We start from the raw sequence: 14,249 nt of genomic DNA on the forward strand, positions 1-14,249 counted from the left end.
CAAATATAACAATACTAACTTATGTGTCCCTGAACAAGTAAAAATCTGTAAAGAAGAATAGACAATTTTTTGTACCATTTATATATACATACAAGTACATACTACACCTTTCACATGTGGGTTGTGGATTGTATTGATCTTGTTTTGTGTATTTGTGTCTACAAATGATTGTGTAACACTTCGTTGTTTCCATTCTATAATTTGTTTTTACTCTCATGCCAGGTTTTTTTTTGTGTATTTGTGACAAGTCACATTATAGTTCTGACAACAATACATGTCACTGATTTTTGTGGCCTTTATTTCGATTATTAAATAAGGAGTAACCAACATGAAAGAAATAGAGAGATGTTATCTATTTTTTACTTCTTATAGTGGTGGCAATTGCCAGCTATAATTAAAGCAATATAAAGGTAGAATTATTCTGCAAATTACCAATGGAAATGACCAAAACCTGGATATATCGCTATTATTCTACAAATTATCACCTATAATGACAAGAACATGGCACTATTGTGTAAATAGAATTATCCAGGAAATTATTCCTTATGATTTGAGTGCTGAATTTTCATGACCTTAGCAAAGCAATTAATAAAAATGTCTCTGCTTTTCTTAACATGATTGTAATGGGATGAAAATTAATCTTAAAATTTGATTTCTTGGTTACCAGAAATGAAGTTTAGGCATCTTGTTTAGCTAATTTGCATTGGTCTAGTTTGATCTAAATTGGGAATTTCATAAAAAAAATTTCAGTAATGACCTGTGTATGCTTACTGCTAATATGCTATTTTGATACAATAAAATGCGTAATTGAAGACTACTACCTAATTACATACAGGAATAACTAAGAAAACAATTTTAAAATAATGTTACCTGTAATTTTAAAATAATGTTACCTGTAATTTTAAAATAATGTTACATGTAATGAAGTAAATAAGTTTTTATTTTATATCATGTCATCTCATTTGCTATAACACTGAAACTATCGGAAAAGCTGAACTCAATAATTTCTAATTTATTTTAATCTCTTTTCTATTAATTTACACTTTTTATATACCTATATAAAAAAATCACGAAACATATACGTGTTATTCAGCTGACGTTTGAGTGCAACACATCGTAAAATTGACGACCTCTCCATTTGCCCTCCAAATATTATTTAAGATTTATTTCACTTGTTGGTTATACCTATACCTAGGCTACACCTTATACAAAGAAGCCGCAATGATTTCTTCTCCCTTCGATTAAAATAACTTTAAACATGTTACTGCCTAAAACCACCCCACAACCCATAGTTCTCTTCCATAAAAAGTAAAACCCATTTAATAAAGACATTTTCAAAAAGTTTTTGACAAAACCAGATCTACGTAAACTTTTATCTTCTCAAGAAAACATTTAATTTCTTACAAAATTCAATCTAATTTCATTACATCAAGAAAATCTGTTCTTCAGATGAAATGCAAATTCCGAGGGAAATAGAATAGGTACGAAAAGGTCAAATAGTTTAAACTAAATCAGTGATCATTTAGGAAGCAGAAAACTTTTAGACTTTTTGTTTCAAAGCAACAAATTAGAATTTTATAAATTGAAAAAATGCAACACTATTAATTTTTAAAATTATACTTTACGCAATTTTTTTTTAGCTTTTTTACGGCTGACTTGTTATAATATCTGCAATTTTATTTAGCCCAACATTATTTAAAATGTAAGACCGAATGTTTTTAAGTATGCGGAGAAGAAATGCTGATAAAATTCAGGTTAAAAGATTAATTCCGAATTTCAGAGAAATAATGAGTTGGTATCTACAGAGAAACAGCAGGTTTAAATCACAGGTTTTAAACGAAGATTCAAATAATAAGAACTTAAGAGAGAAAAAGAAACAAAACATCAGTGGACAAATTTCAGTTAAGAATCAATATAAGAATCCGGTCCAAAAATTTGTCGGATTGCCATCCCTAATTCTAATAATAGTAATGTGCGGGTTATATTAAGATTGTTGCCAAATAATTTTCATTTCAATCAAACTTTAGGCAGGTTATTGAGTCCCAAAAGCTGTAGATAAACAGCGTCAGTAAAGCATCAGAATTCGTTACAATGGTTAGATTAGGCAAACAATAAAGTTGAATATTAACAAATTCAAAACAAATTTATTTTGGTTGGTTCAAAAGTGGTACTTGTATTAGGAACCATTGTCCCATCCCTAAATCACTAAATGAAATAACAAAAGTATAATAAGGGAATTAGCACCTATGCTTATTTACTCATTTTAGAAATTAAAAAAAAAAATAAGCTTAAGGTTGTTGTCCAAATTAAGGTGTTGCTTTAATATAATGAACATAAAATGAAAATTGAAATATATTTCATCAGAATTCTAAACAATCTTAAATATGATTCTACTACATTTTAACAGTGAGAAACAAAAAAAGATTGCAACTTTATTTTAAGAAATATTAGATAAGGTCGGAGATATAGTCAAGTGTATAAGATAAAGCTGTTTGAGACCTAACATCAATACATTAAGCGTACGCATATCATTCAGAAACGGCACTCGGCATAAAAAATAATTTTAATAGTTATTTATCGAATGGTTCCTACTTGATACAGATTTTTTTGAAAGGCTTGATCAAAGATATGGGCACTTAGTATATGCGGCCAAGCGTTTGGTCGTAAGAAACTATATTGCACCGTAATTCCGACTGAAAAGTCTATTAATATGGATTGGGAGGCAAAATTTGGAAATACAGTATAGCTTATTGTAGAAAAAATTATCCATTACAAATGCGCCCAATTACTGCCATAATCCCAAGATTGCCCAAATAAAGTTATATTACTGACAAAACCCAGACAAAGCATGCCTAACAGATGTAAAGTAATTGTTTTACTGCAAAAATGAAGGTCGAGTGTATGCTTTATCAGAATAACATTAACTGAAAAACCAGTTAGCTTCAAAAAAGTATAACGTTCAAATTTAATAAACCATTTCAATTTATTAATATAAACAATTTTATTATAAAATATTTGAATAACTTCATTATTTTTGTAAAAGTCTAATAGAAATTTCTAGAAATAAGGTTCCATTATTCCAAGGTATTTTATATATAATTATATCTTATGGACTATTAATTTTTAAAACTCTTTGGTATAGCAAATTACAGAAAAAAGGTACCATTCAACGAGTGAAGATTATTACAATTGAATTATAATTGTCACAATTAAAATCTATAATTATTATTTACTGCAAAAAAAAAACTATAATATTTTCAATTTCGTAAAATGTAGATTGCTAAACAGAAAATTAGTTATTATTACCATTTAAATTTAATTTCTTTCAACAACAAACAGATTTCTTAGAAAATATTACTATTAGATATTTTAGGTTTCATATTGAGATTAAAATATTTCTTGAAACTATTTTGATTTAAAATTATCTTTATTACTAAGAAGTTTGATGTCTTTGAGTAGTCAAGTCAGGACCTTCGAGCATAACCTAAAAAAAAACAAATATCCAAACAATGTTAAATTGTTGACCATAAAGTATTTTAATTGGTAAAATCAAATATAGACAAGAATAATTTTCCTTGACTTAGAAATGAAAAAAAAGATTAGTGTCGTTTTTTGACAGATAGAGATGTAGAGATGTTAAATTCTATAAAACGCCTAATTTTGTCGAAAGAAATGCGTAATCAAATTAATAACAGCTAGTATGAGCAAAAGGAGACTAAGTACGACGAACAAAAACAAGTGATTTTTAAGCAATGATGTCAAGTTATTTTTTCGTTTCTGGTAAACATAGTTAAATCAGCGGAGAAAATTAAATCCGTGGAAGTTATTTTGTTGTTCAATAACCAATTAATGGTATTGAATAAAAAACCGTCTTTATTAACCAAAATATGTGCAACATCACTGCTAAAAGGTCTTAAACATCACTTGCTTTCGTTCGTATATAGTCATTTCTTTGCAGAAAAAAACACATATTTTTGGTTCTTAAGCCCGATTGAGATATGAAACCTTTTTTCAAAAATTATTTTCTTACTACCTATATGTTTTCTATATAAAGATTAAATTGGTTCACCTTTTTAGGTAAAACTGGAGGATTAAGTCTAGCCTGTGCTGGATATAAAGTTCCACAAATATCAACTTCAAAACTTGCATTCTTTATGAAGTCAGCTGTTATATACTGAAACAAGAAATAAAGAATGAAATTAACAACAAAAAGCACGATTATGTTTCTTCCCTGATGCTTTCTCCTGAAAAGGGCATTGAGTATATTTTATTGTCAAATTAATAATTTCCAACTTCCACATTCTCCAGAAACAAAACTTTGTTCTTGTGAAAGCCTCAATCTAATAAGCTTTTCCCAACCGCTCAAAATGTTAAAGAACCTCTTTGCATCTTGAAAAAAATTCCTCATAATAATTCATCTTTGTTTTTATTATGATATATTGAGAGGCATTTTTAGCTTCTTTGTTGTAAATGTATGTGTTCTAAGAGTTTAAATTCGCCAAATGCTACTTAATTGTTATACGGACAATACAAAAGTTGTACGTAAAGATAGAGAACAATCAATACAGAAAACAATCTTTAGAGCTTGTACAAGTAGAGAATAATAAAAATACTAGGATTGGCAATCCGAATCCGTCTCTGGAATCCAGAATCCGCGCAATTTTGGAACCTATACATGTAACTTTTATAAAAGTATGTTAATTATTGTCAGTTTGACAAAACATGCCATTTTTTAAAAATTTTCAGGTATCATTATTTTTTTTATAAATTTTCCTTCAATAGTTGTTTTAAGGAAGGAAACTATGTAGTGGATTTCATTATTCTACTCCTGTTTTAAAGTCTTAGAACTCACACCTTCATACCTTTACGGCAAAGCACTCAAATCTTTGCCAAGGTTTCCTATGTAATAAATATATAAACTTTAAAAATATTTGAAACATATAATATATAATAATAATATATAACATAATGTTTAAAATAAAAGTAATTCTTATTTATGATCCCAACAGAGTAGAAACATAATATCACACATTGCTTTCAGAATAACAATTTTAATATATTAAAACTAAAAATAATATTACATTTTTAGAATTCCCTGAGAAAAGAAACTAATTTAACAGTTGGGCCTCCTTCCGAACATTATTTTTTTAATTCTCTATACTAAAACTACAAACAAACATAAATAAAGTATTTATGAAGCATTTTTCAAAAGGAAAAACTATATGCTTTTTTTGAAGAAAAAAAACGGAGGAAGTTCACCACCCTCCCCACTCTCCATAAGTGTGAAGCAAAAATTAAGTTATTGTGGAAAAGTCTTTGGCTTTATCGTTTTAATTCTCGGTTAAAATGTAAATTGAAAGAAAGATGAAAACCAGTAAACCATATAAAACTGTGGATAGAGCTAGCATCATACCACAGACCAAGAAACACGTGCACAATGGAGAAAATATTCTTAATATTTCCCACATAAATTATTCACAGAGAACATGACAAAATCCTTTCTTGTTTAATTTAGCGTATATATTACCCCTACCTTTAAATACCAGTTTTGAAATAAGCAGCAAAACAACAAATGGAAAGGTAAAAATTAGGCTCTGTATTGACACCCAATGATCAATTATAGGACTTTTAATCAATAATAAGAACTTAGAGACTAAATGTGACTCCAAGAAGATTCAATTAAGTACTCTCCAGGGCCCAGATTTTATACGCTGTTAAATGGGGAGGGGGTACTTTTCTAGAAACATTTATATTAACAATACCTTGTGCAAATTTAGCAAATGGGTCGAGAAAGATTTAAATGGTCGTCCTTAATATCATTATCATAAATTAGTGATAAGAATTCTGAATAAAATATAACATCCAAATGTTTGATAACTAAACTAAAGGTGACTATACCGAACGTTGGTGAATAATATAATTCTGTAAATTAATAGTTAAATGTTTGAAAAACCTAAGCTCGACCACGATCTTTTTGGTAAAAATCAGGGATCCAAAGGTATAAGACAATGTTTGATAAATTGATGCACATCCCCAATGATGATACACAAAATTGTTGGTTCTGAGGATTACAATTAATGGTTGAAACGTTGGAAATCAATTTTATAAACTAACTAATCAAAATTCAATAATAGTCCCAAATGCGGTTGAGAAAAGGTTATTATAAAACTTTCGGGACTAGTGTAATTAACAGCCCAATGTCCCAAACCTCTCTGGTTAAAATAGTTTAAAATTTCAGTCCGTTTGTTTGACTTTTCTAGATTCTTTGATAAAACAGTTTTATATATCATTATCTGGGTATTTTTTATTCTTGTTTTTATTTTCTATTAGTACTTGTTCCATCCCTTATATTCTCTATGTGAATAAGAAAAAGGGTTGTGTCAGGGGGTGGGAGGTGGACGGAAGAGATGATGTGCAGTTAGAATTGCTAAAATCAGGCAGTTAATGCATTTTTAATGCTTTGCAAATTTTGAATATATCCTTTATATTCCTAAAGGGGAGAGTTGAAATTTGGTTACACAGAATCATAAAATATTTTTATAATCATCAACTTTCATTTACATTTTCAAGCTTTAACAATAAGTTTAGAAAAGTAACTAGAAAATAATTATAGAATTAAGTTATCTTCTAAAATACGTCGCCAAACAAGAAAATTTAACTTACTTAAGGATATAAATTCATATTGTTAAAGATCTGTGCTACTACATTTACCTGTGGATTACCATTCTCATCAAGATCTTGAAGGAAGCCGAGACAAATTTGTTTAGCCAAGGAAAATCCATAAGATGTTGTCGTTACTGTGCCACAAAATTTTCCATTTCTGTAAAAAGTTTTTTTAAAGATCGGAACCAATAGAGCAAGGAGGGATAACTTAAGATTCGTGCTTTTTTACATCCAAGTTTTATTACAGAAGAAAAATACTAGTCAAAGATCTAAAAAATTATTGTGTTTTAATTTTTGGTTAGTATTAATATCCTCACTAAAAGGTCCTAGGATGAAACCAAATAAAAAAAAACTTTTATCATAATATCTATCTAATTAAATTCATATGCGCCAAGAGCCAAGTAAACGTTAATGCTGTGAAAGGTTTTGTATTATTATTCATCAATATTCACTAGCAGCTTCATTTACCACAACAAGTCTACACAAATTCAAGGCCACAGATAGAGATTCAAGAACTTATGATTTACTTAAAACCAAATATTAGTTCCATTTACTTTCCAGTACTGTTTCACATTTGCTGAAAAAAGGACGTCAAAGCTTTTAATTTGGTGGCTAAAAAGGAAGAGGGGGGGTGGGGGTAAAAATCAGAATAGGGATGATGTTTCACCTTTTGGTGGGGTATTTAACACTTAAGAAAATTTACAAGGGAGGTTGGGTAATCAAAATTTTGTGTGTGAAATGTTAAAAAAATACCTTTCTAACAAAACATGGGTATTAAACCATATGGCATTTTGGGCTCCATCAGTGGCTTGCTCACCTGTAAATAGATTCTCCTCCCCATGGCCAAGGATCCAAATCTGAATGATGATCAACAGGATCCAATAGAAGCATGACAAACATCTTCTTTACTCCATTGTCTAACTGATCTTGAAGGGCTTCTCTACCTAAAAAGAAAAAAATTGCTACTTTAGTCCACTATTGTTTAAACTATGAGTTTTTGTTAAGCCAAAAATTTAAAAAAAATATCAAATATTCTATAAGTGACCATGTTTTTTTTTTTCTCTTCTATTTCTTCTTTTACTTGAATCTCTTTTTTTCTTTCTAACTGGACCCTATTATTAATATTTTGCCTTCTCATTCAATTCAATTACTTCTAGAAATAATTAAAATTCTAAAAATAATTTGTTATCAGATGTAATGAAATTGCAATTGCAATTTATTTTTATACTAAGAGGCAAATTTACCACTTGCATATTGTGCATCAACTCAAGGACCATCATAAGGAATATCAAAACTAAAGTTATTTCTTTTTATTTTATTAATATAACATATAGGCTAAAACTATAAAACTACCCCAAAACACATATAAAGCTGCTCTAAAAAGTAAATCCCCTTCGTGCAAGCAATTTTCAAAATACTCAGCTTGAGACAAAAGATGAAAATTAAAAATAGAGAGTACTTGTCTCTAAATTTAAATAATTGTGTGTGCCATGTTGTGCCACATGAAAATAGAGAGTACTTGTCTCTAAATTTAAATAATTGTGTGTGCCATGTTGTGCCACATGAAAATAGAGAATACTTGTCTCTAAATTTAAATAATTGTGTGTGCCATGTTGTGCCACATAAGAATAGAGAATACTTGTCTCTGTATTCAAATAATTGTGTGTGCAATGTTGTGCCACTTGAAAATATAGAATACTTGTCTCTGTATTTAAATATTTGTGTGAGCCATGTTGTGCCACTTGAAAATATAGAATACTTGTCTCTGTATTTAAATATTTGTGTGAGCCATGTTGTGCCACTTGAAAATATAGAATACTTGTCTCTGTATTCAAATATTTGTGTGTGCCATGTTGTGCTGCTTGAAATTTTAGAGAATACTTGTCTCTGTATTCAAATATTTGAAAATATAGAATACTTGTCTCTGTATTCAAACAATTGTGTGTGCCATGTTGTGCCACTTGAAAATGGAGAATACTTGTCTCTGTTTTCAAATATTTGTGTGTGCCATGTTGTGCCACTTGAAAATAGAGAATACTTGTCTCTGTATTCAAATATTTGTGTGTGCCATGTTGTGCTGCTTGAAATTTTAGAGAATACTTGTCTTTGTTTTCAAATATTTGTTTGTGCCACTTGAAAATAGAGAATACTTGTCTCTGTATTCAAATATTTGTGTGTGCCACGTTGTGCCACTTGAAAATATAGAATACTTGTCTCTGTATTCAAATATTTGTGTGTGCCATGTTGTGACACACACAATACTCCGCTTGGAATTTGTATTGGAATTGTTGCGACAAACTCACATATTATAAAAAATATTGTTGAAGCATCATTGGGATAAATATGAATCAAAAAGGTTTCATATCGATATAAAAGTAGACGTTTATATCAATATGTTTAGATATCATTATCCAAAATATCTTTCAAATAACCTTAGCATAGAATCCTTAAACTCTAACAATCTAATAAATCCTCTAAAACATTTTTAAATAGGTATTTTGTTTAATGTCTGTGATTTCAAAACACCTTAATGCTCTTGAAATTGTTCAGGTTTATTGTTTAATATATTAGAGGACTGTAAAAACAAATCTTGTCTATATGGGACATCTCAACTAAAGTTTGCACTCAAATCATATTCCAACTTTTATTTCACATCACAGTTGAAGAAAGGACAAGGTATAAACCTACATTAATACCATGCATCTCTAAAGCTCTAAAAATTGTAACATTTTGCATTTTGGTACTTGGGTACTCACGTATATTACTCTGTTTTAGTTGATAGTGAAGTAAGAAATACAATATATAATATTTTTAGAAATTAAAAAGTTTGAGAATATTCACCATTAAGGTGATTGACGAGCCAAGAGACTTACAATAATTTTTGTGTGTACAAGATTGGTTTGCAAAATTTCTTTTAAAAAGAATTGCCATAATGGTTTTGAGATTGAAACACAGGAATATTGCCAAGTTGTAATATTTTTCATACAAGACAGAAAGATTGTATTCAAAGTCATCTGCCTGTCCTATGAAAAAAAAGGCTATGATTAATTTCTTGAGAATAGCAAATATTTCAGTGCTGACAAGGAAGAATATTAGAAAAAATAGAATATGGGACATTTGTAGTGGTCTAGATTGATTAGGATCATTTAGACAATTCTAAAACGGTAAGAACCATTCTTCTAGCCCTAATACAGCCAAAGTTGATTTTTTTTTTAACTAAGACATACAGATGAACAGACGTCATTTGTCTTTAGTGTCATTTAGACATTAGGCTAGGTTAGACAATTTTGAAACTGTAATAATTCTTCTTTTTGCTGTATTATAGTTAAAGTTAAAAACAATAGATACTTTTACTGTATAACAGTTAACTTTTATCTTTTCATAATAAACTTATAGTTGTCTGTTATTGTTGGGCTACTGTTACACATAAATGTCATATTTTTAAAAAATCCTTTTCTGTTAGATAACTTAAATTGATAAAATTGTTGGTAATTTAACTAATAGTAGTAAGATCAAAGAAATATGAAAACAGTAGAAAATGGCGATATCAAAAAGGCACTGTCTAACTGAGTTTGAGCAACACCTATATTGCGTGTCTAGTTTGAGAAGCACCCCTTCCTTAACAATAAGGTGTTATGGACTGAGTAAAATTGTGGTACACACACACAACGTAACCACTAAAAAACTTGTTGGAGACCATCAGAAGAAATTAAAATGATGAGAAAGCATTAAAAAATATAAATTGGAGGAAGAAGTGAAAACTATTTGCCTTTTGAAAAAAAATGGTAAAAATATTAGAATTGGAAGAATTCAACTCATTTGCTTGGATATTTCCTACCTCATCCTATTTAATCATTGATTTTTAAAGATACTTCTCCCTGTTCCAGTAATTTTGTGAAAATTCAACAGTAAATTGTTTTAGGGTTCAGTAAGATATTTGAACTTTACCTAAACCACTTCTTTCCCTGAATAAATTCAAAACAATGAGTAATATCTGATTATCGCTACATTTAAAATTGCCCTTAAAACATCTAAATATTTGTATGTTATTCTAGTTCAGCTTTTTCACTCATCTGTGTAAGAGAATTTAGGATTATATGCTTTGTTAAAATTGTCATGACAACTCTAGGATTGTATGTAATATTGTAAATAAGAATAACAGCTCTTCTTAAGATGTTCCATTGCAACAATTAATTCCACACACACAAACATACAAACAAGCACAAAGTACCTCACTCATACAATTTATATTTTCTTTAAGAACTCAATAAAATTTTTCAATTAAGTTTACTTGGTTGAAGCAAAAGATTGGTTTGATTGATCTTACTCTTGCATTTAGGGGGAGGGAATTTACCCTAAAGCTCCTGGAGAATCCCCCATTTACACATACGGTGCTTACCACACACGCATCACCCATACATGATCACCCCTTTTTCTTGGTGTATGTTCACCCCCCCCCCAAAAAAAAAAGTTTAGTGCTGCGTTTTAAATGTTGCCAAAGATTCCTCCCCACCTTCATTGGGTACCTTTGTTCTTGTAAAAGCCATAAATTTCAGGATATATGTTCAAACAAACAGCAAGACCATTTGGTCTTAGTTCTCCGAGGGGTTAACAGCCCAATCTACAAATTCTATACATAGCAAGCTTCCCTGTAAAAACATGAGGTATTTTATTTTTTGTAACATTTATTTTTATAGCCAAGAAAAAGATTTTATATATTGATTTCTTTCACCTTTTACTAGTTGTCTATTAAAAGCATAACCCGAAATATCATCTATATAATTATATATTTATTATGTTGTTGTGAAAAATGTAACACATATATTGAATTATTGAGTCGCTGCGCTCTTAAAGAAATTCAATGTTGATTTTTAGATGTAATTGAATATCATCTTACCATTAAAAATTGTTGATTAGTTATGTGTTTAAAAAGATATTCTATATATACTAAACTTTTTAACCAATTGATTAACATTCTATTGAAATTATTATTTGAGTGATTTGTTATATGAAAATTAATTCATGTTTTTTTTGTTTTAGTTTAATCATTTCAATAACCTTCTTTCAATAAAGGCTTATAGTGGAATATTAAATTTTTGTGTTTGTTATTTAGGTTTTGCAACATTAAATAAGAATTTATTTCATGGTCAGGTTCGATATCAGGATCAACGGATTAACGGAAAAAATTTTAGAATGCAATAATGGAAAACCATTGGAAATTATATCCTTAAGTTTAGGAAGATGTTAAAAACTGATTCGTAATAGTTATTATTTTTTGTATTATCTTTTATTATTGAACACCATTTGGAAAATCTGTATCCTTTCTAAATATAAAGCTGGTTTTCTTCTTTAGTTTTCTAAGGGTTAGAGGGAACTTTGGAACTGTAAAATCTACTGGTACCTAAATTTTATTAAACCCTTCTTTTTTAGCTAAAACTTCAGATACTTTTTCAAATCTTGATTGGCTGGTTCATTTAATAATAGTGTCCAAACTTGCCAACCAATCATTTAAATCTGCAGAATGGTAAATTTCATTTGCATCTTTGGGGCTGTACATCTTTTTATCGTCCATTGTCTTATCCTTTAAGATCCCTGGGTTTTCAGAAGAAAAAAGAACTAATTACAACATAAAAGTTGTATGTTTTTTTTAAAAAAAAGAAGATGTATGTAAATGAAAAGAAATAAGTAGTACATATAGCATTCTATGGTTTGTATTTGTTATGTAAAAATGTAATATATCTTGTTGTACATGCCTAACAAAGGAACTGTATTCATGAAAAAATTCAATAGGCAAAAAGCAAAAGAGTGAAAAAAATGTGTATGGAAACTAACAGTTTGGAAATATTTTTTCCTTTTACAATACGATTTAATATGCAAACATATTGTTGGTATATAGGTAACTAAGAGATGTAGAGATAGGTATATCATACAAATTCTATTTTCTGTTTTTATATTTGTGTTTATCAACATGCATACATGAATGTGGTGCATATATTTATGTAGTTGTTTTAATTATTTTCACTGAGCCTTTTATACCCTCCCCCCTTGGATTATCTATGATGTGTTTCTTCCTCTGCTTAGACTAAAGGGGGGGGGGGGGGGGGAGTTTGTGTACACTTATAGGAAATGAAAATTCAGCATCAAATTTTGCCCTGGCCGTTTGGGCTTGTTTTTATAGTTATCAACCTAATTCTTTTTGTAAACTCTCTTATATGATTGGATCTACCTGTAAAACTTGTTTTTAAATATATCGAGCTGATTTTTTATTGGAAACTATTTTCACATAACTGAAATAAGTAGTAACTACGGATTTGATTTATGCACTATCCTTCTAGAGGCTTTTGGGGTAAAACAACCCCCCCAAATACGAAATTTATAAGTTTTGAGCTTACAAACCCCTAGAAGTAAAGTGCAAAAAAGTAAAATGGGGTGGCTAATCAACTCATTTATGTAATAAAAGGTTCCATTTAAAAAATCAGCTCGATATCTTGAAAAATAAGCTCACAACTTAAAATTTCAGTGTTTAGGGGGGTCTTTTGTCCCACTAGCCCATAGAAGGAAAGTCTCAAAGTTCAATTTTCAAAGTTTTACAGGTAGATCCAATCATATAAGAGGGTTTACAAAAAGAATTAGGTTGATAAATATAAAAACAAGCCCAAACGGCCAGGGCAAAATTTGATACTGAATTTTCATTTCCTATAAGTGTACAAACTTCTCCCCCCCCCCTTAATTGTTTTCAAAAATAAAACTAAAAGGTTGGGCCATGATTTTAAGAAAAATTAACTCATGTACAATGATGAGATACATCTATAGACACATTTGGTTTAAGCTCTACGCCCTTCTTGGTAATAGAAAATTAAGATTATAAATAAAAGGGAGGGGTTTTTAATGCAACTATCTCGTAATCAGTGATTAAATGGCAATTAGAATTCGAATTTCTATCTAAAATTTTTCATGAGTAATCCTTGGTAGGTCTATTTTCCCTAAATCGGACAAAAAGTTGGAAAAGTAACGGCTGGCGGCTCAGCCGTTTAGCCGTTTTTTGCCTATTTTCAGGGCAAATTCATCATTAATTACGTAGGAATCAACTTTTTAAAACATATTTTTGGTTTAATTCATAATAAATGATAGCAATAACCAATTTTTAAATTTCTAGTACCAACAGCTACCGGCTAGAACCGTTTGATAAGGTTTTTGAGTGAGAAAAAGTATTATGTGAAGATAGGTTTCGTGACTTTTTTGCTCTTAAGATAGTAATATAATGGCAAAACAGCTGATCCGCCAGCCGTTAGCCGTTACTTTTCCAACTTTTTGTTCGATTTAGGGAAAATAGACCTACCAAGGATTATTCATGCAAAATTTCTGATCGAAATTCAAATTCTAAGTGCCATTTAATCATTGATTACGAGATGGTTGCATTAAACCCCCCCCCCCCCTTATATCCTACAATTCCTCCTACTAAATAAAACCTGAAAATAAGACATCAGATGATTCATATCAAAACACTTTTATTGATGTCCTTCTGTCTACTTTTAGAACATTGTGCCGGCCAATAGCCAATACTTACTGAAATTGTTCCAAATGTG

General features: G+C 29.7%; 1 protein-coding gene across 4 annotated transcripts in view; it reads right to left on the bottom strand.

Annotated features, from left to right (window-relative positions):
* Positions 1-2,339: 2,339 nt before the first annotated feature.
* Positions 2,340-14,249, bottom strand: part of LOC145312427 (pyruvate dehydrogenase phosphatase regulatory subunit, mitochondrial) — a 68,942-nt gene continuing 57,032 nt past the window's right edge. The window contains exons 27-32 of one of the 4 annotated variants that reach the window (XR_013877007.1): positions 7,481-7,607; positions 6,712-6,820; positions 4,070-4,174; positions 3,359-3,484; positions 2,880-3,044; positions 2,340-2,499 (exon numbers count right to left, since the gene is read on the bottom strand). Coding sequence is in view for 1 of the 4 variants with exons in the window: in XM_080151670.1 (XP_080007796.1) it covers positions 3,434-3,484; positions 4,070-4,174; positions 6,712-6,820; positions 7,481-7,607 (392 nt within the window). In the remaining 3 variants the exon portion in view is untranslated. Of the gene's footprint in view, positions 3,485-4,069; positions 4,175-6,711; positions 6,821-7,480; positions 7,608-14,249 lie in introns of all 4 variants that reach the window. The other 3 variants (XR_013877006.1, XR_013877008.1, XM_080151670.1) reach the window with 3 other exon arrangements.

Source organism: Acartia tonsa, chromosome 2 (genome assembly GCF_053477335.1).
Source record: "Acartia tonsa isolate MP-2025a chromosome 2, ASM5347733v1, whole genome shotgun sequence".
Lineage (NCBI taxonomy): Eukaryota > Metazoa > Arthropoda > Copepoda > Calanoida > Acartiidae > Acartia > Acartia tonsa.